General features: G+C 40.1%; 1 protein-coding gene across 1 annotated transcript; it reads left to right on the forward strand.

Moving 5' to 3' along the window:
- SH2D1B (SH2 domain containing 1B) lies at positions 1-26,288 on the forward strand. The gene is made up of 4 exons (XM_040230011.1): positions 1-240; positions 20,523-20,586; positions 22,896-23,061; positions 25,199-26,288. Exons 1-4 carry the CDS (start codon positions 107-109, stop codon positions 25,234-25,236), a joined length of 402 nt encoding a protein of 133 aa, XP_040085945.1. The 5' UTR covers positions 1-106; the 3' UTR covers positions 25,237-26,288.
- The last annotated feature ends 196 nt before the right edge of the window (positions 26,289-26,484 follow it).

A 26,484-nucleotide genomic window follows, 5' to 3' on the forward strand; every position in this document is an offset into this window, starting at 1 on the left:
ATGAGCCAGAGCAAGAAGAGGTATTTCCACGGGCCCCATTTAGGCCAGCTGCCTCCAGTTCTCTCCTCAGATTCGTCCCTCATCTTGGGGTACCGGAGGGCTCCCCATGGATCTGCCTTATTACCATGGCCCCCTGTCCAAGCGAGACTGTGAGACCTTGCTGCTCAAGGAAGGAGTGGATGGCAACTATCTGTTAAGAGACAGCGAGTCGATGCCTGGGGTCCTGTGCCTCTGTGTCTCGTGAGTAGCCTCACCTTCCATGCATATGTTAAGTGTAGGACGGATAACCAGGTGGAAAAGAAACTGTGCCTCACTGACTCTGCAGCCCAGACGAGCACAGTGAGAAATAGCTAGACACTGCCACAAGGAAATGGAAGGAACATGTCTGTCTAAGCTCCTCCACCTTTCCTTCTCTCCACGAGCAGACTCTGTAGAGCAGCAGAAGTGGGGGTGGTGGGAGGATAAGGCTTCAGGCAATATAGGAAGGGAGCAGAAAGGAGAGAAGGCAGCCATGTGAGAAAGTTCCTCTCCTGTGGAGGCTGATTTATTTAGTAAGGGAAACGTGAAATTTTAACCTGAGAAGCCAAGGTTTTACATGGCTGGCTCCGCTTGTGATTTTTAAGATACTAATAACATTTCAGACTTCGTTACATTTGTAAAAGGCTTCAGCAGACATTATTTCCCTTCATCCTGCTTATAGTCTGTCAAGGCAAGCCTCCATTTTGCCGATGTAGGAACGGACCCTGGGGTGTGTGCAACAACTTGCTTGTGTTATAACACATCTGGTGTTTCCAAAGCCTGGTGTTTCCAAAGAAGCTGAGTTCCATGTGAAACTTTAAGCCAGAGCATCAGAGCCACACTGCTGAAGGAAGTGGCTTATCCCAGTTTAAAAACCAATCTTAAACAGATATCAGGCGAAATCTACTATCTTTAAAGGATTCTCCTGTTTGTGGAGACCACTGAATTTTTCTTTACCTTTTACAAGAATTAAAACCCAAGTGTCTCCAAGGATAAGCTTCAGTGCCTCTTAGAACTGGGGAGAAAAGAGTGCCATTACTGACAGAATAGACAGGGATGTCCTTCTTTCTTTATGTGACACCAGGAATCCAGATATAAGAAAGGCAGCCTTCAGGTGTTAGCAGTTTGAATTCAAGTTACAAGTGCTGCTGAGAGTGCTTTCATGTATTTCTTAGCCATCACTAATTCCTCTTTTGAGAACTGCGTCATCATATCCTTTACCCATTTTAACTTGAGTTGTTGTCTTCTTTCTACTGGTTTTTTCCAATTTCTGTGTATGCAGGTAAATTTTTTTTTTTTTTTCAAAAAAAGACACACAAACACAAGAAAGCTAAAGACCAATTTAAATTTCATTTACTATTAATTTTCAATAAACTACTAACAAAATAGAAGCCAGTAAAACATTAAAGCAGAAAATACACTATGCTAAAATACACTATGGTCCAATCTAAGAAATCAAGGATGGTTCTATGTCAGGAAAATTATTAGTTTAATTGTGTATTAATAGGTCAGAAGTTGCAAACTGTATAACTCATTCAAATTTGCTTAAATGGTATTAAATAAAATTCAGCATCTACCCCTCGATTAAACACATACTCACATATGCACATGCACTCACTTACACATTCCTAACCATATAGAGCTAGATAGATGCTTCCTTAACACCAGATGAAGCACTAGAAGAATCATCCCTAACATCATGAATGAGCCAAAGTGATTGTAAGCACTACTATGTAACGTTTTCCAGGAAATATCAGCAAGTGTAATTAATCAAAAGAAATAAATGTAAAAATTGAAAAGGAAGATGTAAAATTATTATTTACAGTTGACATGACTTTATACCTTTGAAATCTAGATTTAACTGAAAAAAAAAACTACTAAGATCTTTAAGAAATTCAGTAGGGATATCAGCTTTTATAATTGAAATCAAAAAATCAACAGCTTCCATACTGAAATAATAACTAGTAAGAAAATATAATATAACACCTCATTTACATCAGCAATAATTAATAATACCTAGGAATAAATATAATATGAAATGTGCAAACTTAAGTATCCACTGGGGAGCTTACTAGAAGACTTAAATGAAAGGAAGAATTCCATTTAGAAGCTTACCAGTTCACCATAATTAATCTATAAATTCAGCATTTTTTCAGTAAAAAAAAAATCAACAGAATCTTAAATTTTCTCTTCAAAGATAGTAAAGTTTATCCAGATAGGAAATAAAATACAGGGGACCTGCCAGAGAGCCAGAAAAGTTTTTTATTAAAAGAAGGGGGACTAGCTCTACCAAATACTAAAATACATTACTACAGTAATTACTGCAATAATTAAAAGAGTTTGGTACTGAGAGATCAATTAAATATTTGGAATATAGAGTCTGGTAGAAATAAAGCGAAATACATGTGGAATTTACTTTATATTTAAAAGATCATCTCAAATTAATGAGGAAAAGATGAATGATAATTAACTGTGTTGGAACCTTTGGCTGGTCACTTAGAAAAAATAATCTGAATCCCTTTCTTACTTCTTAAAGTTAATTCAAAGTGGTTCTAATACAGAACTTCCTTTTTCTAAATGAAACCATGTATATTAAAAGAAAACATGAACTATTAAAAGATATTCCTGGAATTGAGAAAGTCTTTCTAACAAGACATAAAACCAGAAAACGAATAAGAACAGATGGCTAAATATGACCATTATAACAAGAACAACAACAAAAAACTGTTAACGACAAACCAACAGGAGAAAATCAAAACTTCATTAACATGGAAGAGCTCTTAAAAAACAATAGAAAACTAGACAAAGTGCAGGAGGAGGAGATTCTCTGAAATGGAATATGAAAAAGAAAGAATAAGAAAATATTAGATAGCTAAAAAAACACAAAAGAATAATGTGATACCATTTTTATCAATTCAGTGGTCCAGAATTAAAACTGAAAATACCCAGAAGAAATTCAATTTTGGGGAAGTAATAGTGCTTACACTTGCTAAATGCAACTTCTTTCAATGGTTGTAATCCAGTCACCGGGCTTCCCTTGTGGCTCAGACAGTAAAAGCGGTAAAAGCCAGCCTATAGTGTGGGAGACCGGGTTCAACCCCTGGGTCAGGAAGATCCCCTGGACAAGGCAATGGCAACCCACTCCAGTACTCTTGCCTGGAAAATTCCACGGAGGGAGGAGCCTGGTGGGCTACAGCCCATGGGGTCGCAGAGAGTCAAACACGACTGAGCGAGTGTCCAAATCTTTGCGACCCCATAGACTGTCTCCAGGCAAGAACACTGGAGTGGGTAGCAATTCCCTTCTCCAGGGGGAGAAGGGTAGCCCCTGCTCACCACAACTTGAAAAGGCCCACGTGAAAGCAAGGAAGACTCGGCATAGCCAAAATAAAAGAATAACACATTTTAAAAATTTTAAAAAAGGAGGTGCCCAGTATGTGAAATAGATAGGAGGGACCTCAGTCAGGATTTCAGCATAGGTAATCTAGCCTATACTGGGATTCTTTTTAATAATTGACATTTATGCACAACTGCTCTGTGATACATCATGCTAACTTAAATATTCATCCAAAGCAAAAATCAAAAAAATTGAATATGAATAATAATAACAAATCAAATGGAGAGGCAGGAATAAATATCCATTAGACACCTGCACTTGATCAAGGGTCACCCTCTTCCCTACCCATGTCAGCAAACAAAATTTCAGGCACCCTCAGCCTTAAGGCTCAGATCAAATAGCCCCCTCAAAACCCTTTTGGCCCCTTTCATAGTTCTTATGAAATTTTATCACAACAGTATGGACCATTCAATTGTAATTGTTCAACAATTTTTTAAAGTCTCCCATGTCAAGGACTTCCCTGGTAGCTCAGATGGTAAAACATCTGCCTACAATGTGGGAGGCCTGGGTTCAATCCCTGGGTCAGGAAGATCCTCTGGAGAAGGCAATGGCAACCCACTCCAGTACTCTTGCCTGGAAAATCCCATGGACAGAGGAGCCTGGTAGGCTACAGTCCACGAGGTTGCAAAGAGTCAGACATGACTGAGCGACTAAACTTGCACTTTCATGTCAAGCACTATAGTAGATACTCAGTTAATGCCTTCAATACATCTCAGAGTCTAGAGGGAAAAATAGAGAAGTAAATGGACCCTGTGAGGTGTATGATAACTGATGACTTACATTAGGGCATGATAGGAACTGAGAGAAAGGAATGATTCACCCATCAAGGAGTCGAGAGCCTACATGGAAGATAGGACTTGGAGGGTGACTAAAACTCATTCATTCATTCAACAGCACACACTGAGTGCCCACTATGTTCCAGATATGGTCCTATGCACTGGTGAAGTAGTGATTAATAGTACGGACACTAGTCCTGCCCTCATGAAATGACATTCCAGTGAGAGGAGCCAATAAAGTGAAAACAAATCAGAGGCACGTTTCAGCAAGGGCAGAGTCTACCTTAGGCTGGGTTCAGGAAAGATTCCTCTGAGAAGGTCACAAAGCAATTCATATTCCAGTATACACCCTGTGTGAGCAAAGTCAAAATTATCTACAACACAAGTGTTAGCCTGTTTTTCTACATCAGTGCAACAAGAGCCACTATGAAGGTGCTTTCCATGAGCCAAAAATTGTGCTAAGCATGTTACACCAATTATTTATGCTTTGGAAAGCCATCCTTGGTAGGTGATATGTCTCTGTTTTGTGGGAAATGGAATGGAGCTTCTTATAACTAAGAGGTCCAAGATCAAACTGTTAATATATTGTTATCCTGCCTTTCTTACCAATGTCCCTAGTTCTAATGCTCAACGTGATCCTTTTGGAATTCTTTAAGGTGCCCAAGCAGGGGCCTTCCAAGCATTGGGCTTGGCAGTAGATCCTGATATGTGGAATCTTGCATTTTGCTTCTTAGAGAACTACCCTTTCTTCTTTGCTGTGCTAGAATAGCAGGATACCAACTTCCATGCTTTTACAGATCTAAATGAGGTTGTTAAGGAGAAGGTTAGAAATAAAGGAAGGAAGTCACAGAGGAAAATTGGTCTACCAGCACATTGTCACCAACCAGCCTGCTATGTGGTAAGCATGGACAGGAAATGTAAGCTGATCTCACAGCCTGATACAGCGTTCAGAAAACACCAACATGCAAAATACTGTGTAGGTGACTTGACTGTTGGAAGCTGGAACTGGGTCTAGCTTTATAATCAGCAGAGTCAAAATGGAATAGATGTTTGGAGATATAAGGGATTCAGCTGCTGATGTGAAGGGAGAGGAGGGACTTTTGTAGTCATAGGAAAGTTGCAGGTAAGAACTTAAACCATGACTTATGGCAACAACAGAAACAGTGAGAGAGAGAGATCCCAAGAGTCATTTCCAGCTCTCATATTCTGAGATCTTTGGAAAGACTTGAGTTCAGAAAGTAAGAAAACAATCAAGCTTTTTTTATTTTAGAAAAATCGAATGTTGAGAAAGGTATAAAAAAGAGAGCAGAAATTGTCTCAGTCTCACCGCTCAGAAATCGCCTTTCTTGATATTTCAGCACACATCTCTCCAGACTGTTCTCTACTCGTATGCGTGTATAAGTGAATATTATGTATGTATATAAATTACTCATTATATATATGATGATTTGTGACTTTTAAAATTTTTAATTGAAGGATAATTGCTTTACGATATTGTGTTAATTTCTGCCGTATATCAACATGAATCAGTCATAGTTACTATTTCTTTTTCAATGTATAACAGGTACATTCCCACATCAAAGAAAGCAAATATACATCATAATTTTATGATTACTTACTATTTATTGATTGCATATGTCATAATTTATACATAACTATTCATTTAGGTTTCCCTGATGTCTCAGATAGTAAAGAATCTGCCTGCAATAAGGGAGACCCAGATTCAATCCCTGGGTCAGGAAGATCCCCTGGAGAAGGGAATGACAACCCACTCCAGTATTCTTGCCTGGAGAATTCCATGGACAGAGGAGACTCGTGGGCTATAGTCCACGGTGTAGCAAAGAATCGGACATGACTGAGCAACTAATACTTTCATACATTTAGGTTATTTCCAGTTTGGTCCAATGGACCCAATGTAATTTGATACAACTAATATTTTTGTGCTTATATCTTTGAGAGTTTGCCCAACTCTCTCCTCAGGATAATACCCTAAACATTTTAACATTTTTACACACATTGACAAATTAGTACAATCAGAGTTTGCATGGATGTACACTCCAACCAAGAGCAGTGAGAAAGCCAGAAGTCAAGTCTTAAAACATTCTTTATTTACTTGTAACTTGTTTTATCATCCTCTTAGAAGTATATTTCAAAGAACAGAAGTTCTTTATTTTAATGAAGTCAAATTTATCTTTTTTCTTTGATGGATTGTGATTTCAGTAATATGTCAATATATAATAAACCCTTGTCTAATGTAATTCACAAAGGTTCTCTTCTATGTTTTCTTCTAGAGTTGAATAGTTTTAACTTTCACAATTAATATAGCCTGTGCTGATTTAATTTTTGCATTTGGGTAAGGTTAGGGTTGGTGTTTTATTAAATATGGACACCTATTTGTTCCAGCTCAATTGTTGAACAGATTATTCTTTCTCCCAATAAATTGCTTTGGTGCCTTTGTAAAACAAAAATTATTAACTATATAAGTCTGGCTCTATTTCTCAGCCTTGATTTTTCTTTATGCAAATTCTATATTATGTTGATAACCATCAGTTTATAATAAGTCTTGAAATAAGATGGTGTCAATCACTCAACTTTTTCAAGGTTATTTTGGCTATCTTAGATCCTTTAGGAGCCTGTAGGCTGCAGTCCATGGGGTCGCTGAGTCGGACCCGACTGAGCGACTTCTCTTTCACTTTTCACTTTCATGCATTGGAGAGGGAAATGGCAACCCACTCCAGTGTTCTTGCCTGTAGAATCCCAGGGACGGGGGAACCTGGTGGGCTGCCGTCTATGGGGTCGCACAGAGTCGGACATGACTGAAGTGACTTAGCAGCAGCAGCAGATCCTTTGTATTTCCATACATATTTCAGATTCAGCTTTTCAACTAAGACATACACACACACACAAAGACTGATGATAGACTGAGATTGCATGAATCTATAGGTCAATTTGGGGAGAACCAACCGGATAATATTAATTCTTCTGATCCATGAATATAGTTTAACCTCTTCTTTCATTTATATGAAAGAAGTTTTACAGTTTCTTGTAAAAGTTGTAGAAGAAACTTACAGTTTCTCTCAAAAATGTTTTGTAACAGATCTTGTACATCTTTTGTCAAATTTATCCCTAAAATTTCATATGCTTGATGTTATTTTAAATGATAACAGGTTTTAATGATTTAAATTTTAAAATTATTTAAATTTCACTTTCCACTTGCAAGTGAGTGGATACACAATTAATTTTTATGTATTGAACTTGTATCCTGCAACCTTGCTAAACTCACTAATTGGGCTAGTGGCTTTTTTGGTAGAATTTCTGTATGATTTTCTATATGCCACCTGCAATCAAGAGAACTGTACTTCTCCCATTTCAATGTTTCTGTCCCCCTTTTTTTCCCTTGCCTTATTGCATTACCTAAGACGTTTAGAACAATGTGGAAGTGATGAGTGCAAAAATCCTCATCATTTTCTGACCTTGTGGAAAAGAATTCAGTCTTTTTCTGTTAACTATGATTTTAGCCCTTCTATTCCCAGCGGGGCTGAGTTTTTTGTGCATCCACTTAGATGGTAGCGTGAATTTGTATTCCTTGTCTTTTAATCAACATCTTTTTTTTTAAGATTCCATGTATAAGTGGTGCCATTTATCTCTGACAGCATTTACCTCTGTTTAGCATGACTGAATAATATTTTACTGTTTATACATACCACATCTTCTTTATCCATTCATTAGTAGATGAACATGTAGGTTGTTTCTCTATCTTGGCTATTGTGAATAATTCTGCAATGAATAAGGGAGTACAGATATTTCTTAGATATCTTGTTTTCATTCCCTTTGGCCAAATACTCAGAAGTGGGATTAATGAATAACATGGTAGTTCTATGTCTACTTTTTTGAGGAACCTCTATACTATTTTTCGTAGTGGCTGTATCAATTTGCATTCCCACCAAGAGTGCACAAGGCTTCCCGTCTCTCCATATCTTTACCTACACTTGTTATCTCTTGTCCCTTTGATGATAGCTGTTCCAACAGATGGGCTCCCTAATGGCTCAGCGCTAAAGCACTTGCCTGCCAATGCAGGAGACGCAAGTCGATCCTTGGGTTGGGAAGATCCCCTGGAGGAGAAAATGACAACTCATTTCAGTATTCTTGCCTGGGAAATCCCATGGACAGAGGAGCATGGTGGACTGCAGTCCATGGAGTCTCAAAAGAGTCAGACACAACTTAGCAACTACACAACAACAATTCTGTGATGAGGTAATACCTCACTGTGATTTTGATTTCAGTTTCCCTGATTAGTAATCATCAGGTTGAGCACCTTTTCATATATCTCTTGTATTTGTATATCTTCTTTGGAAAAACATCTATCCTTTATGCATTTTGTAAAAAATACTTACGTGCATAAACATTTAGGGCTGTTATATCCTCTTAATTAATTGACACCTTTATCTCTTTGAAAATCCCCTTAGAGTCCCTGCTCTGAAGTCTACTTTAGCTGATATTGCTAGCTTTACTTTTATTAGTGTTAATAGGATATATTTTCCCCATCAATTAACTTTTACTCTAATTGTGTCTTTATTTTTTTCAGTTAATTATTAGACTTTATTCTGAGAATTTCAACAAGTTTGCTGTTCCCCAGTGGACAGTGGAATCACAATTTTTTGTCTTTATTTTTGTATCAGGTGTCTGGTAGGAAACATAAATTTGAGTCTTGCTTTTTTATCCCATCTAAACAATAATTTCCCTTTACTCAAGGCTTCTCTTGTCCCACCTAAAAAAAGATTTTAAGTGAGACTCAAAAATATTTAACTCGTTCCAAGTAGCTTACTTGCACCTTAGAAATGTGTTCAATAATATTTATAAGAATACAAAAGTATCCATCACCAAATAAGGTAAAATGTCAGAATGTTCTATCTGATATTCAATCATACTGATGATCATATTAAATGCAAATGGTCTAAATATTCCTATTAAAGGGAAGGAGAAATGTTAATCAATAGGAACAAATTCAGAAATGAACCAACATCATTTTTTAAGAACATTAAGATAATCAATGTCCTCCTGGGTTATATTATGCCAGAAGAAGAATCGGCAAGTCTTTGTGGTAAGACCATGACTGTGTACTGCTATTCTTCTCAAATGAAGGCAAATTGGTTCTGACTACTTTGCTAGGAATTTCAGATAGATAGATGGCTTGCTTTTGCTTGACCTACAGCAAATCTTTTCATAGACCTAGGTGCCAGATTTGTGATTATTTTATCCCCAAAAATGTACACATCTAGAACAGCAGTTGAAAATACTATAACCTTTGATTAATGTTGTAATAATTCATAGTCATTCTCCAAGATTGCACTGGCCAAATGGGTGAGCTAAATGAGAATGTAGTAGGAATCAACACATCACACATTTCATGATTTGATGGTGCTCCTAGTATAGAAATTTCTTCTAAGGATGTGAATTGCTTCAGTTTACTATCTTGGAAGATGAAACCAGTTATAGGAGCTCATGCTTGGTCCTTCCCACTACAATAGTACTCATTCTATGATTCAAAGAACCAATAAGATTTTGCCAGTTTCCAAGTGTGTAAGTGTTAGTCACTCAGTCATGTCCAACTTTTTCAGATTCCATGGACTGTAGCCTGCCAGGCTCCTCGATCCATGGGATTCTCCAGACAAGAATACTGGAGTGGGTTGCCATTCCCTTCTCCAGGGATCTTCCCAGTCCAGGGCTCAAACCCAGTTCTCCTGCATGGCAGACAAATTCTTTACTGTCTGAGCCACCATAAACACCTCAAGATGATTGGATGACATCACAGGCTCAATGGATATGAGTCTGAGCAAACTCCAGGAGATAGTGAAGGACAGAGAAGCCTGGCATGCTGCAGTCCATGGGGTCACAAAGAGTCAGACATGATCTAATGACTGAACAACAACGAAGTATTCAAGTACATTCTGGAGCTGGGGAAATAACCATAGGATGGTCCTGTGGTCCCACTGAACCCACTTGAAATAGATTCAGGTCAAAATTTCTTACATCACCTGATCTTAGGAGTTCTAATTCTGAATTGCTGGATCAGGGGAACATTTGGGTCTCTGAGGATTAGTGTCAGTTCAGAGCCACCATCAAATAACCCTCAAAAACATGAGCACTTCCCCTTTTTCCAGTATGCAGTCCCCTTGTAGGTTTTTCTGGGGAAGGCTTGAAATGTTGTCACGTTCCTTCCTTAAAGGAACCCAGAAGCCCAACATTCCTTTCAGTGAAAGGGATCTGAGACTGTGAACTGGATTAAATCTATATATTGAATAAGACACCCAAGAATCCCTATTCTGTGACTCAAGTCAGGGTTCTTCCACCAGACCTAGAAGTTCTCTGTTTACTTTATACCCAACAGAATTTTTGACTGCCCATCATCATTCTCTGCTTTGCAATACAGTGAATCAATTAAACATCACCACAGATGTACAGTAAGCTATTTCTTATACTGTTAAATCCCTGTGGTTTATGATAACTGGCTATCTTTGTCTCTCTCTGAATGCCAATACCTAACCTCATTGTCTAAGCTCACCCTGTTATTTCCTCTGAAATCAGGGTGATTTCCAGTTCCATTGTAGAATTTCTCCATGTCAATTCTAGCTTACAGCACAGAGCCAGAGTTTTTCAAAGATGCTGGTACTCTCCTTGAAATTACTTTTTAGGGCATCATTAAGTCACCTAAGGGGCTTCCCTGGTGACTCAGACCATAAACAATCCGCCTGCAATGCGGGAGACCTGAGTTGGGAAGATCCCCTGGAGGAGGGCATGGCAACCCACTCCAGTATTCTTGCCCAAGGACAGAGGAGCTTGGAGGGCTACAGTCCATGGGGTGGCAGAGTCAGATGTGACAGCAACTAAGCACAGCACCAAGTCACGCAAAGAGGGGAGAGGAATAAATAAATAGTTTGCACAAATACATTTATCATAACATTCTCGTCTTCCTGAGTTTTTAGATTCCTTTCTCTGTAGAATGCCAAGGAAATTTTATCATTTTAATCTCTATGGAATGTGAGCCATTATTAACTCCACTCTTTAATTACCAGTCTAGCAAAAGGTTTATGTCACTCCCAGGTACATGAGCTAATATACCAACTTCAAATCCTGGGTGAGTGTGCCTTTACTGATGAATTCAGCCAACAAATGTTCTATTTTATCATTTTTGCTTTAACTTCCTTTTGTGTATTTCCACATGTCTCCCACTGATTGAACCAATCAGAAGTCTGAGAGCAAGGGAGCCCATAGAGGTCAGAGCACAGAGAGCAGAGTGGGGAAAATTAAAAAAGAGGATCTGGAGATATGGAAAATATCAAGCACACATATATATATACTGGTACTAGACATATTAAGTTTGAAGTGCCTAACAGACATCCAAGATAAGATGTTAAATAGTTGGAAAAAATGAGTCTGGAGTTCAGGGGCAGGTTGAAGCTAGGACTACAGATTAAAATATAATTTGGTGAGTGTTTATATTTTTACAATCGTCTTTCAGTTCAAAAACATTCCACCTCCTTTTGTTCTGTGAAGTATTTTATTGGTTAGATTTTTCATATATCTTTGGCACATTTCTTACTAAGATAACTCAGTGCAGCCCAACTAATAGTGAGAATATACTATGAGACAGGTAACGTGCTAGAGCGAACAAAGCAGCTACTATTCTGATCTGAGTGTGAGCTACAGAGGTTGTTGTTGAGACACTAAGTCATGTCTGACTCTCTGTGACCCCATGGACTGTAGCCTGCCTGGCTCCTCTGTCCATGGGATTCTCCAGCAAGAATACTGGAGTGGGTTGCCATTTCCTTCTCCAGGGGATCTTCCTGACCAAGAATTCACACCTGCATTGCAGGTTAATTCTTTACCACAGCCCCCAGGGAAGCCCCAAATTACAGATGAGGAAGTGGATAATTAAAATTCAGTGTGATAAATGTATATTTTCAAAAGTTCCCCTTCTTTCCTACTGATGAAATGCCCTACCCCAGCATTCAGGGCACCTGAAGTGCTAGACACCCTGAATCAGCTCAGCTGCCTTGCTCTGCCAAGTCTTTGAACAGTGCCTGGATGGCAGAGGTGTCATGTAGCTGGTTATAGTGGTATGTAAAGGTGACAATATTGTGATATTGATTATCACAGTTTTATAAGACTTGAGACCTGTTAAGACAGGAATACACACACCAAGTAAACCCATCTACCTATTGCTCCTCTTCTCTCCCCAAAAGAGTCAGCCTGAAGTCACCCTATCCTCTTTTTTTTTTTTTAATTTTTAAAAAAAGACTTCATTTTTATTCAGAGCAATTTTAGGTTCACAGAAAAATTGAGAGGAAGATACAGAGTTCTCATATATTCCCTGCCCCTCCAAAAATGCACTATGCCCTCATTATCAACATCCCTCACCAGAGTGGTATATTTGTTATAACTGAGGAAACTGTACTGATATATCATGATCACCAGAGTCCACAGTTTACATTAGGGTTTACTGTTGACATTGTATATTCTATACAAACATATAATGATAATATCATATGGAGTATTTTTGCTACCCTAAAAATCCTTTATTCATCCCTCCTCACCTCTCACCCCTGGCAACCACTGATCTTTTTACTGTCCCCATCAGTTCAGTTCAGTTCAGTCGCTCAGTCGTGTCTGACTCTTTGCAACCCCATGGACTGCAGCACGCCAGGCCTCCCTGTCCATCACCAACTCCCAGAGTTTACTCAAACTCATGTCCTTTGAGTCAGTGATGCCATCCAACCATCTCATCCTCTGTCATCCCCTCCTCCTCCCGCCTTCAATCTTTCCCAGCATCAGGGTGTTTTCCAATGAATCAGTTCTTCACATCGGTGGCCAAAGTATTGGAGTTTCAGCTTCAGCATCAGTCCTTCCAAGGAATATTCAGGACTGATTTCCTTTAGGATGGACTGGTTGGATCTCCTTGAAGTCCAAGGGACTCTCAAGAGTCTTCTCCAACACCACAGTTCAAAAGCATCAATTCTTAAGCACTCAGCTTTCTTTATAGTCCATCTCTGACATCCATACATGACTACTGGAAAAACCACAGCCTTGACTAGATGGACCTTTGTTGGCAAAGTAATGTCTCTGCTTTTGAATATGCTGTCTAGGTAGGTCATAACTTTCCTGCCAAAGAGTAAGAGTCTTTTAATTTCATGGCTGCAGTCACCATCTGCAGTAATTTTGGAGACCCCAAAATAAAGTCTGTCACTGTTTCCCCATCAATTTGCCATGAAGTGATGGGACCAAATGCCATGATCTTAGTTTTCTAAATGTTGAGCTTAAGCCAACTTTTTCACTCTCCTCCTTCACTTTCATCAAGAGGCTCTTTATTTCTTTGTTTTCTGCCATAAGGGTGGTGTCATCAGCATAGTTCTACCTTTCCTATGATGTCATATAGTTGGAATTGTATAGTATGTAGCGTTTTCATATTGGTTTATTTCACTTAGTAATATGAATTTAGAGTTTCTCCACGTGTTTTTCATAGTTCGATAGCTCATTTCTTTTTAGCATTGAAACAGATTTCATTGTCTGGCTCTACTACAGTTTATTTATCCGTTCACCTACTGAAAGACATTTTGGTTACTTCTAAGTGTTGGCAATTATGGATAAAGATACTATAAGTATCTGTATGAAGCTTTTTTTTTTTTTTTTGTATGGACATAAGTTTTCAACTCCTTTGAGTAAATACCAAGGAGCACAATTGATAAATTGTATGGCAGTAGTATGTTTAGTTTTGTAAGGACCACCAAACAGTCTTCCAAAGTGGCAGGACCATTTTGTATTTCCACCAGCAATGAAAGAGAGCTGCTGTTGTCCTACATCCTTGACAGCATCTTGTGGTATCAATGTTTTGGTTTTTGGCCGTTCTAGGTGTGTGCTGTTAACTTTTGGTTGTTTTAATTTGCATTTTCCTGATGATATATCACCCTATCCTCTCAAAGGCACAGGGGGATATATATGTTAAGACTGTATTCACTTTACATCTGCTTTTTGAAAAATCTTTCTCCTAAATACTGAAAAAAGTAAAACCTCCTTAAAAGAAAATTACTAGAGAATTAAAACATAGCCTTTACCACAAAATAGTGGACTTCAAAAGGGATTAAGGTTGCTGGCAAAAATAATACATATTTAGTGGTGGGACCTTTTTATCTCTTTGTTTTGCTTTGTGTTTGGACAAAGGCTGTTTCAGAGCAGTGGTAATTTTCTGGAATCTAGAAAGTTAACTGCTAAGATTACTAAAGGCTTAAATAACAAACTCTGTAGCTTGGTTTCAGCAAAGATATATTAACTACTACAAAGAGTCAAATGTTCATAAAAGATTTTTTCCAAGTTGCAGAACAAGAGATGTTTGTTTGAAGATGAACAAATCATAAGAAAAGATTTACTTAGCCTATTCTTACATCTTTAGCATCCCTCAACTAGTGTAAACAGAATTCTAACAGATGGAAAAACTTGTACCAAAACCCCTCAGAATTCAAGGATGACACCACTGATATCCCTTCTTTCTACATTCCTCCTTCTTCTTCCCTTCATCCCTCCATTTTTTCCCTTTAATCTCAAAATTGCACTAAAAAGCTATATTTATTTTAAATTTTTATTATTAATTGTAATTTTCAAGTTTTATGGAGTGTTATTTTTTGATTACTGTATTTTGATTAATTTAATCTGATAATAGTTTATATTAGAAAATATACTTTTTCACTAATTTATACTTTTATTTATACTTTATAATATACTTATGACTTTTAAAGTATATTTAAATGTAACAAATACATAGTTTCACTGATCTTTGCTTTATAATAAATAATAAAATGTTGGCATTGTCAATTTCAACAGTCCCAATGTGAATGAGTAGACACTTGGGCTCGTGGACTCCACATTTCAACTTAACTAAATTTTGCCAAATGGTTCTCTAAGGCTTTGGTATCTAATTCACCCCCATTCAGTCAGTTATTAGTAGTATATACAACTTTGTAAAGCTCCATATCACAGCCAGTATTTTGAATTAGTAACTCTTATATCTTTGCCAATTTGGTATGAAATGATATCTAATGTGGCTGCTGCTGCTGCTGCTAAGTCGCTTCAGTCGTGCCCGACTCTGTGCGACCCCAGAGACGGCAGCCCACCAGGCTCCCCCGTCCCCAGGATTCTCCAGGCAAGAACACTGGAGTGGGCTGCCATTGCCTTATCCAATCTAATGTGGCTTCATTTCTATTTCCCTGATTATTAGTGAAGCAACTTTTCATTTGTTTATTGGTCATTGTACTTACCATTTTCTTATCGTACGTTAATGTTCTCATTTTACATTAGGGTTGCCATTATCTTCTCCCAAATTGTGGACCTTATCACAAAAGTATATAGTATATTTATAGTATATTTTGATAAATAGAAGTTTTAATTTTAATATAGTGAGTTTTACTAATCTTATCTTTTGACTGGTGCTTTTCGTGATTTAAGAACTCCTTCCTTAACTCAAGGTCATTAAGCTGGTCCCTTTTATTTCTCCTAAGTTTAGTGCTTTGTTTCTTTACAATTGGGTCTTCAATTAGAATGTGAAGCAAGAATCCAATTTTATTTGTTTCCACATGAAAACATTACCATTACCATTTAACAAACAATCCCTCCCCTCCTCACTGATTAGTTATGCCAGCTCAGTCATATATCAAGTTTTTACATATTTATGTGTCTGTTTCTGGGCTATTTTATTCCATTAATGTTTCTTCCACTACAGAGCTAGTTCCTCACTGTCTTAATTATAGTTTTTTAAGAAGACTTAAGACAGAAGCATCCCATCACACACGCACATATACAGCACACCAGTTTTCTTTTTCTTTTTCAAAATTGACTAGACCATATTTTTATCCAGAGGAACGACATGATCTGACTCATATTTTTAAAAAGGACTACCCTGACTGTTGTGCAAAGAATAATAATGACATCAGAGAGAGGGGGAAAAAATTGCTAGAACTATGTCCTTGAATAGATGAAAGTGGATGACAACCAGTGGAAATAGGAAGAATTCGCTTTGCAAATCAGCATGCAAAGTTCATCCATGGTAATAAAGGCAGAGTCTATGCCTGCAGATACTGTTATGTGTGGTGATGGGAATTTGGAAATTCTCTTCCGATGTTTTAATCTTCTCAGTGAAGTCATCAGTTACGAGTGAGATATTGAAGGTTTAAGAAGAAAGCAAATGATATAGAATCACTGTTTGAGGGGAATAGGAAAATAAATGACTGCCTGGAGGAATTAAGAGTCCACTTGAGATTTGTGGTCATTGATTCAAGTGAGAACAGTGAACACGGCTACAGCCACATACAGCTGTAGTGAGTTGGGCTCAATCAGGATTCTGGGTTTGCTAATTCAGGAAATAAAGTGAAAGATGGTAAAGGAGTTGAAAAGAGTGACTATAATGGTGGACAAGCTGTCTAATCTGCATAAAGAAGAGAGTGAAAACAAGTGAGCGAAAACCCTGAAAAGTGATAGGATTGATGGACTGGAAGATCCGTGGGGTCAAGGGAATGTTGGGGTCCATATACTAAAGAAAGAGAAGATGGAAAGCAAGACGAAGTGAGCGGGATGCATGAAATTCACATTACGAGAAGGTTCCCATATATGGTCAAATTTACAAGTGAGGCTGGCTTTATGGCATGCAATCTTATGCAGCCACACAGGCCTGACTCAGAGAGCCCTGTACTTGGTTACCATCCAAGTACCTGTACTACTGTTACCATCCCCAAATTCTTAATAACTTTTAAACAGGGACCCTAAGTTTTCATTTTTCTCTGGGCCCCACAAATTATGTAGCCAATCCTGGTGATGAACATGGGAATGAGTGGGCAATGTAGGGGAAGACAAGATTATTGGAGGAGGTGGGTTCAAGGAATGGAGAAATTGGAGTGTTAAAGAATAATCAACTTGTGAATTGAAATTGCCAACAATTTAGATAGGCATAGTACTGAAGGCAGTGACAATGAGCGAGGAGCCAGAACCTAGAGAAACGAAAGACAATAACCCAGAGTTCAGGAGTTGTCATCAATAGAGACATCTTGATTGGGCAGTAGGTTTCATAATCTACACGAAACTCAAAGCTAGAGTTTGGAGACAGGAAACGACACTGAGATGCTGCAGAAGCAAGAACGCTGGCCTCTCATCCAGGCCTGCAAGGAGAGGTTATGCAGGTAACAGCAGCATCCTTTTAGTGGAGTCCCAGAGAAGCAGAGTCCTTGGGCCAGAGACTTTGTCAACAAAGGTCCGTCTAGTCAAGGCTATGGTTTTTCCAGTAGTCATGTATGAATGTGAGAGTTGGACTATAAAGAAAGCTGAGGGCAGAAGAATTGATGCTTTTGATCTATGGTGTTGGAGAAGACTCTTGAGAGTCTCTTGGACTGCAAGGAGATCCAACCAGTCCATCCTAAAGGAGATCAGTCCTGGGTGTTCATTGGAAAGACTGATGTTGAAGCTGAAACTCCAATACTTTGGCCACCTGATGCAAAGAGCTAACTCATTGGAAAAGACCCTGATGCTGGGAAAGATTGAGGGCAAGAGGAGAAGGGGACAACAGAGGATTAGATGGTTGGATGGCATCACCAACTCAATGGACATGAGTTTGGGTAAACTCTGGGAGTTGGTGATGGACAGGGAGGCCTGGCGTGCTTCGGTCCATGGGGTTGCAAAGAGTCAGACACAACTGAGCCACTGAACTGACTGGGCCAGAGACAGTGTGTCCAGGTGTCCCTTGGAGCAAGAGGGTGACAGGGATGATTAGAGAAGAGGTTGAAGATAGAGGAGAATCTGATAATGGCAGACCTTAAGAACTAGAGAAAACAAGGAAGAATTTCATGGCTGGGAAGAAGGGGGTACAATAAGGCTGCACAAAGCCCTATAGGATTAGAAAACGGGGATAGACAACATGTGAGACTTAGGAACAGGGATAAAGGACATGATGAGATTAGCTGAATGGACTCCAGGTGAGGCTGGAGGGAAGACTGTGAGTGTTGGAGGATAAAGATGATTCCCTTGTCACCATGGTGACGGGGGCAGAAAGCCCAAGGGAAGCAGGGTCTTTTTACCTGTCTTAAGTGTAGATGCACACTGAAAAATCATGTATCTTTTTTAAAGTTTTATAAATGGCATCTATAAAGTAATTATTAGAATAGGCATTAAAATACGTTTTTATGTTGACCCAATAATATTGTGGGCTTCCTTGATGGCTCAGATGGTAAAGAATCTGCCTGCAATGTGCAGGAGACCTGGGTTTGATCCCTGGGTCAGGAAGAACCCCTGGATAAAAGAATGGCAACATCCAGTATTCTTTCCTGGAGAATTGCATGGACAGAGGAGGGTGGGCTACAGTCTATGGGGTTGCAAAGAGTTGGACATGACTGAGCAATGAACACTAATAATATTGCAGCCATATGAAGTAGATACTAACCTCACTGCTCTGTAATCTCTTACAGAGCTTTTTATGGATAAACATTTCAAAATAAATGCATATTGGTATTACAAGGTCAATAAATCAATTTCTTCTAAAGTTTTGCTGCAATTCGTTTTGTTATTTCATTAAGTGCTTTGCAAAGAGTAAGACTATATCTGAGCAATGTCTGTCTTTCTAACTTGATAGTTAGAATATGGCTTTTGGACTAATTAACACAGAACCTCCTTTTGTTTTATTCTTTCAAACTCCTCTAGTAAATATTTTCTTAGGCTGATAATACAACAATTAATTAAAAATAAAGTCATTTATTTAAAAATTTAACTTAGGCCATTTAATAAATGCGTTTCAAGAAATCATGTGATCAACCAAAAGCAGTGTATGAACGTTGTTTGGCTCCTGATTTGAATAATATGTCTGTGAAAAGATATTTGTGGGACCTCTTCCCAAACAGTGGAATACTTTAATTCGTCACATATAGATAAGGATTCATGTAAAAAGTTTTGTTGCTTGTGTGATTCAGAGACAGCCATTAGCTTATTCTGGCCTCAGGAAACACCACAAAAGAATTGGGATTTGAAGTCAGTTAAAGCCTCCAGACAATTGGCAATGAGCTGTAAGTAGCTATCTGCCTTCCAAATTCAGTTGAAAGATGAGTCATCCGATTCCTTGGCGTGGGTGCAAGTGAAGGGGTGAGGAGCGATGAATCAGATCATTTGAACCGTATGTTAATGTTTTTGATCCTCATTTTTCACATTTTAATATTTCTTGGGAATCAGAACATAGGTAACAACTGATAGAGGCATTTAAGGGATGCATTTTTTCTCCTCAAACACCATTATTAAATTGATATGGTATCCTACAATTGACGACATCTGGGAATTGAAGAAATATGGTAATGTATGCTATCTCTTTGGAGAGGGAAATGGCAACCCACTCCAGTGTTCGTGCCTGGAGAATCCCAGGGACGGCGGAGCCTGGTGGGCTGCCGTCTATGGGGTCGCACAGAGTCGGACACGACTGAAGAGACTTAGCAGCAGCAGCAGCAGCATACTATTTCTTGCTCTGGAAATTGCTCAGTTGGGTCTGTTATCTAAATTCTAGATAGATTACTTAGCTGCTGCTGCTGCTAAGTCGCTTCAGTCATGTCCGACTCTGTGCGACCTCATAACGGCAGCTCACCAGGCTCCGCCGTCCCTGGGATTCTCCAGGCAAGAACACTGGAGTAGGTTGCCATTTCCTTCTCCAGTGGATGAAAGTGAAAAGTGAAAGTGAAGTCACTCAGTCGTTTCTGACTCTTAGCAACCCCATGGACTGCAGCCCACCAGGCTCCTCCACCCATGGGATTTTCCAGGCAAGAGTACTGGAGTGGGGTGCCATTGCCTTCTCCGGATTACTTAGCTAGTGGCTCATATTCCAGTGAAGAATAAGAACAGAATACACCACTTCCTTGCACATAATCCCTAATTCTCTGTTTTAGTTACATTAACTATCTATAATGAGATCAATGACATTTCAATTAATAAACAACACAGGAATGGGTCAATGGTATTCTGCATAGTGTATCAAGTAAGTGCTAAGTGAAAAAATTAAAGAGAAATACCAAAACAATGAAAATTGTAAATTTTCTCTCCTTATTCCCTTTGCTACAGCACAGATTTCCATCAGAATAAAGATTCCCATTAAAAACAAAACAAAACAAAACAAAACCTCTCTTTCAAATTCCTACAGGTGAGAAGGCCTGAAATGATCAGTTTCTTTTTGGGATTCAAGATTGACAAAGGCATTGCACATAACATACAATGATAGATGTTACCTGGATTTGCATATAAGAACATTGATTCACAGAGTCATCTTTCCACAGGTTTAAAAATTTTGTCTACACATACCGAATCTTCAAAGAGAAACATGGGTATTACAACATACAGGTAAGGACATATAAAAACTCCTATAACAAAAATGACAAAAACTGAGGGAGAAGAACCTAAAAGCATCTCTGAGATGTAGCCATGTGGAGGCAAGCTACTCAAGGAAGCACTGTGAGTTAGAGTCAGATCAGTCGTTAACCTTGTCTTCCTTTAAGAGAAATAGGGACACAATAGAGTTGGGTTCAATTTTTTTTTTATTTAAAAAAAAAAAAAAAAGGCTGTTTTCAGAAGCGTAGAGGCAAAGAGTTCCTCCAGGGGTCAAATATACCAACCTGAACTCTATATAAGACTCCTGTCAAATTAGAATACTAAATGACAGAATGGGTGGAAAGGGAAGGCGGGGAGAGGTCCAAATGTTTAGGGAGTCAGGGGGGTACTCCATACCTGGATGAAAATACAAAAGGAAGCATCAGTCAACTGGCAATTTGGGGATTTTATTAATGTGTCTGGTTTACTGAGCGTTAAGCAGAAAAAAACATTTTTTCTTTTGAAGTTGCTTCTCTGGCAGCAAGTAGAGTATAATGAATGTCATTGAATCTTTAATTACTACTATAAGGATCCTGAAATAATCTTTCTGAAATACTTGCAAAAAGGTTAAGCAGATTTTTTACTTCAAGAATTCTCAGAATCTTTGATATGCTAATATGCACTGTGACTCTCTGAGATTTGAACGTACAATGATCCCTAGATACACACACACACACATATAATTTTTTCTTTGAAACAAGAGACATTGTTGAGGCAATTGACAAATTTTTTAATAAGATCTGTAGATTAGTAAACAGTATCACATCAAGATTAAGTTCCTCATTTTAGCCTGGTATGTAATATTCTTGTTTTTTAGGAAATAGGAAGTATTTAGGTTAAAGGGATATCATGTCAGTAACTTTCATATATTTTTTTAAAGGATAAATATATGTACATTTGTATATTTAGAAAGAGAGGATGAAAGGCAAATACAATAAAATGTTAACCTTTGGGGTGCGGGTTAAGGATATACATGGAAATTTAAAAAACATTTTTGAATCTTTTAAAGCAACTCATTTTAAAACATTTCTTTGTTGTGCATATTTTGAGAAATTCTGGATAATTCCTTAATACCCCATTTTGTCTCTTGTCTGGACAAAACAGAGAGGCATCCACATCTCTTCTAACAGACGTGGGGGCATTTCATGGGAAGCAGCTTTACATCAGGGCCGGTGCTAGACGCTGCCTTGGGCTGATGCAATAGCCTTTCGTGGAGCCGACTTCCAGCTCAGCCTGAGTCTCTGTCTCGGAGGTTAACACACTGCAGGTCCCAGAGCTTTCCCATCACCACCCCTCTCTGCAGACCAATACCTTGGCCCTCTGAGAACCACAATGATCATCAAGAAACACAACTACATAGAGCTGAGGAAGCTTTTCTGTTTTAAAATTATTTCTCTAAGATTGTAGTAGAGGGACTTCCCAGGAGGTCTAGTGGTTAAGACATTGCCTTCCAACGCAAGCGGTGCAGGTGTGACCCCTGGTTGAGGAACTAAAATCCCATATGCTTCATGGCCAGAAAACCAAAACATAAAACAAGCAATATTGTAACAAATCCAATAAATACTTTAAAAATGGCCCACATCAAAAAAAAAAGTGAAAGCATTTTTTTTTTAATGACTAGAAATTTGTGCTTTGCTTATAGCTGGTAAACAGAAAACAACTGTTCATAATTTTACCTGAATCATGCTGACATTTCCATTTTCAATTTAAATCCAGGCATTTTGGTCTTATTTTCCTCTCACGGAGATTCTGAATTCAAGTATGTAGGCTTTTATGGGGTGGCTTTTTTTTTTTTTTTTGGCTATGTGGCTTCCAAGATCTTAATTCCTTGATCAGGGATTGAACCCAGGACCACGCAGTGACAGCACCGATTCCTAACCACTGGACCACCAGCAAGTACAGGAATTGCATTTCCCATTGAAGTCTGCCTGCATTAGTCGCTTACACTCTCACATAAGGCCTTAGAGGGGTTACCCTCCACAGAGTACCTACAAGAGCTGCCCCCACATTGCCATAGATGGAAATTCACTCAATACTGCAGACTGAGGTGGGGACCCTTGATTGTTAATCCTCTTTCCTCACAGTAGCTCAAGCCAGAGCTCTGCTTTTAGAGGGAAGGTTTCTGTGTTTTGTGTGTGGTGTGAGCTCCCACACATGAAATGCCAGCCACTTGTTTTCAGTTCGCTGCTCAGAGGCAGCCCTGAAAACCACTGATGTGAGAAGTGTCACCTTTCACACATGGTTGCGTGGTGATAAGTGCTCTCCTTCTTGCATTTTTGCAGACTGTGGAAGGTGTTAAACGAGAGATCTTTCCAAACCTAAAGGAACTGATCTCCAAGTTTGAAAAGCCAGATCAAGGACTGATGTTTCACCTCGTAAAGCCAATAAAGAGAACCAGATCCTGCCTGAGATGGAGAAGATCGAAGATAGAGTTGGATGGTATTTATGGTAAAAACTTTCATAGGGGGGCCAGACAAAAGCCTTAGTCCCACTTCTACTACTGCCCTACTGGTAGAATCCATACAGATAACTGCTCCTTTCTATGATGTTAGCTCTAAAAAGCCTCATCCTGCGAACAGCATTTTTCTATCTTGTTGGAAAGCAGTGCCTTCACGCTCCTGGTGGTGGCAAACGCACAGAGCTCTCTGTGCTCAGGCAGCCCAGGGAGAAGAGTAGTCCCTGGGCATTCCATGCTGCTGCTGCTGCTAAGTCGCTTCAGTTGTGTCCAACTTTGTGTGACCCCATAGACAGCAGCCCACGAGTCTCCTCTGTCCCCGGGATTCTCCAGGCAAGAATATTGGAATGGGTTGCCATTTCCTTCTCCAATGCATGAAAGTGAAAAGTGAAAGTGAAGTCGCTCAGTCGTGTCCAACTCTTAGTGACCCCGTGGACTGCACCCTACCAGGCTCCTCCGTCCATGGGATTTTCCAGGCAAGAGTACTGGAGTGGGGTGCCATTGCCTTCTCCCTGGCATTCTGTGAGTCAACTTCAAACTCACCCTGTCACCTTGTGCCAATCACATATTTGGGAATAGATGGCCAAAAAACAGAATTTTCAAATGAGAAAATTGCTTCAACTTCCTTCTCCAAGCCTCATCCCTTTACATTTTGCTCAATATTTGCTAAGCATTCATTTATGTAGTGTTAGTGGACAAATTGGGCTTTCCCAGTGGTCCTAGTGGTAAAGAACCCGCCTGCTATTGCAAGAGACATAAGAGATGTGGGTTTGATCCCTAGGTCTGTAAGATCCCCTGGAGGAGGGCATAACAACCCACTCCAGTATTCTTACCTGGAGAATCCCATGGACAGAGGAGCCTGGCAGGCTACAGCCCATAGGGTCGCACAGAGTCAGACATGACTGGAGTGCCTTAGCAGGGAGCAGGGGGCTAATTATTTCAGATACACCCCAAGAGTTATCAAGCCATGGTGGGAAATGAGAGTGCAGAGAATCAGTAAATCTGAGTGCACAGGATCCAGGTCATATCCCAAGCAGCTACTCTTGTGTACACCCCTTGAAATCTGTTCGCAGAAAAGAATCTAGTATCCATCAGTCACAACATAGTTCGAATTTAGCTCAGACTTCCTGAGACATTTACAATTTAACCCTGTTTTCTCAAGGTGGGATGTATGGTTAGAGCCCCATTAAAGGGATTTCAGTCCTCAGTGGGCAGGTGACGTAATGGGAGCAGAGTGCTAGCTAGGGAGCAAGGAGGGGAACAGAGGGTTCCAGGAAGTCTGCAGTCACCCCATACCCATTGTACTCTGTCTACAGCCAAGCTGCCCTTTAGACTGCCAGAGAAAGCTTCTCACCTCCCCAAGACTGAACACAGTTTTTTAATTATGAGAAAACAGCCCTCCCCTCCCATTGTTTCTGTCTCCCTCCCCCAGGCAGAGGAGTGTGTACCCCATCACAGAGTTGCTTGCTATAGTTGCAGCTGCAGATGTGGTCCCATGGCCGTTTTCTACCATAACTTACAGAAAGAAATAAAAATACAAAGAATAAAAGGGGGGCAGAGGAGCAACCTAGGGATGTCCTCGTGCTGCAGTCCTTAGGCAAACCCTGATGAGCTGCTCAGGGTGCTTGAGGGTGGCTGTGGTATTTGTCTCAGGGATAATAAAATAACCACAAATCCCAAGAGGAGAACCCTATGGAGTTCATTCCAAGAGCTGAGCGGGAATCTCGCCACACCAGTTGTCCAAGCTCGGGCAGCCTTGGCAGAACGAGCTCCCAAATCCTCAGCCATTAAGGGGGAAGGAACTTCCTCTGAGCTGCTCATCATCTCCCCCGCCCCCGTTCCCTTGGCCACCTCAGAACAAGCCTCAGGTGTTCTCACCCTCAGGGTGGCACAGGTTCTCTGCTGGTGAGTGGAGGCATCTGGTGCTGGAAACTCTTGTACTTGACTCATAAACAGGCCCCCTATTTTGCCAGGAGAGCTCCCTGTGGTACCCCAGCCCTTGAAGATGTCACTCTGCTGTGGCATCAAGACCACCCTGTGCCTGGGCAGAGGGCTTCTTTCCCACGAGAGGTGTTGGTGAGGGTGACTCCTGGGTGTGGAGCCTCACGGCTGGTCTCCTTTTCTCCCCAGAGAACAGTGGCAGCGACTATGTGGATGTCCTGCCTTGAAGAGATGGAGACCAGATGAAGCACTTACAGAAGAGATGGGTGACAGCTCTCGCCAGCGATCCTGCTTCTCCTGCTGGTGTGGGTCTGGAAGACCAAACTCTAGGGGACAATTTAGACTCTCCTGTTCTGAGTGACTGAAGATGTTTTGCTCACCAGCCACAGAGAAATCAGTCCCCTTGCCCTGCCTCCCATGCTTACCAAACGAGGAGCTTCAAAACCCCATTTCCCCTCCTACTGTTCTTTCTTGGAATAGGACCGCCTGAACCTATTCTTGACTTGTTAAAGGTGCTACCACTACAAGACAGTTGACGTCTGGTCAACTGGGAGAGAAGAGAGTGCTGGTGTCTACTTCGGAGCCTGAGTTCCAGTAATGACGATGTGACTGCAGACAAACCGCTTCCTCTTTCTAGGCCTGTTCCTTCATTGAAGAACAAGTGGCTGGGCAGAGGACAGCCGACGCCCCAGCCTCTCTGCTGAGGCTGGTTGATTCAGGTGGCATTGGGGAGCCCCTGAGTGATGGACATGTATACCAGATCTCAGACTCCCAAAACAGCCAACACATTCTCTGCACCTGCCCGTGCTGGTCTTGGTGATGGTGGGAGCCCAGACCCACTCATGCACGCTTTTCCCTCCAGCTTGGGCGACCCACCTTCTTTCTAATCTCCATCCCTGCTAAACATTGTCCTGGAGACACTTCCTCTTTGATTCTGCCTAATTTCGTTTATGCACTAACCACTTTAACAGCAGCGACGGGGCTCTGCGTTGTGACACATGTGGGGATTTTGAAGGCGTGTCACAGTGCAGAACCACGTCACTGCTGTTATTCTGACTAGGCTTTAAAGTGTGGTTGAGTCTCCCCATGAATCCTCCACAGCACATAGAAATGCATGCCGCACAAAACTGTGCCCCATTTAGAGATATTACTGACTAGGAGCCCATTCCCGAAGGGTTTGTCGCCTTGGTTCTAAGGCCCTTTGTATTTTTCTGCTAGTTCACATTTTAAATTAAGACCTGCCTAGTGTGGAATGTACCACATGCTATGCCCATTCTCTGGTCCATCTTCAAACCTTAGTGATTCATTTCACCCCACTGGCCTTATTAAAGAGAGGAGCTTGGATTTCTGGGAAACAAGAACAGACATTGTGGTTGGAACCCCCAAAGCATGAGCCATTCTGACTTCTTGGGGCACAGCAAACCATAGTAGAGAAGAAGGGAACTGCAGGAGCATATCAGCATACCTCTGGCTGG

Source organism: Oryx dammah, unplaced genomic scaffold, assembly GCF_014754425.2.
Source record: "Oryx dammah isolate SB20612 unplaced genomic scaffold, SCBI_Odam_1.1 HiC_scaffold_28, whole genome shotgun sequence".
Classification (NCBI taxonomy): Eukaryota; Metazoa; Chordata; class Mammalia; order Artiodactyla; family Bovidae; genus Oryx; species Oryx dammah.

Coding starts and splice junctions, on each gene's coding strand:
- SH2D1B (XM_040230011.1), top strand. CDS start 107: ATGGATCTGCCTTATTACCATGGCCCCCTGTCCAAGCGAGACTGTGAG. Junction 241..20,522: donor GTCCTGTGCCTCTGTGTCTC/GTGAGTAGCCTC, acceptor ATCTTTCCACAG/GTTTAAAAATTTTGTCTACA. Junction 23,062..25,198: donor AGAGTTGGATGGTATTTATG/GTAAAAACTTTC, acceptor TTTTCTCCCCAG/AGAACAGTGGCAGCGACTAT.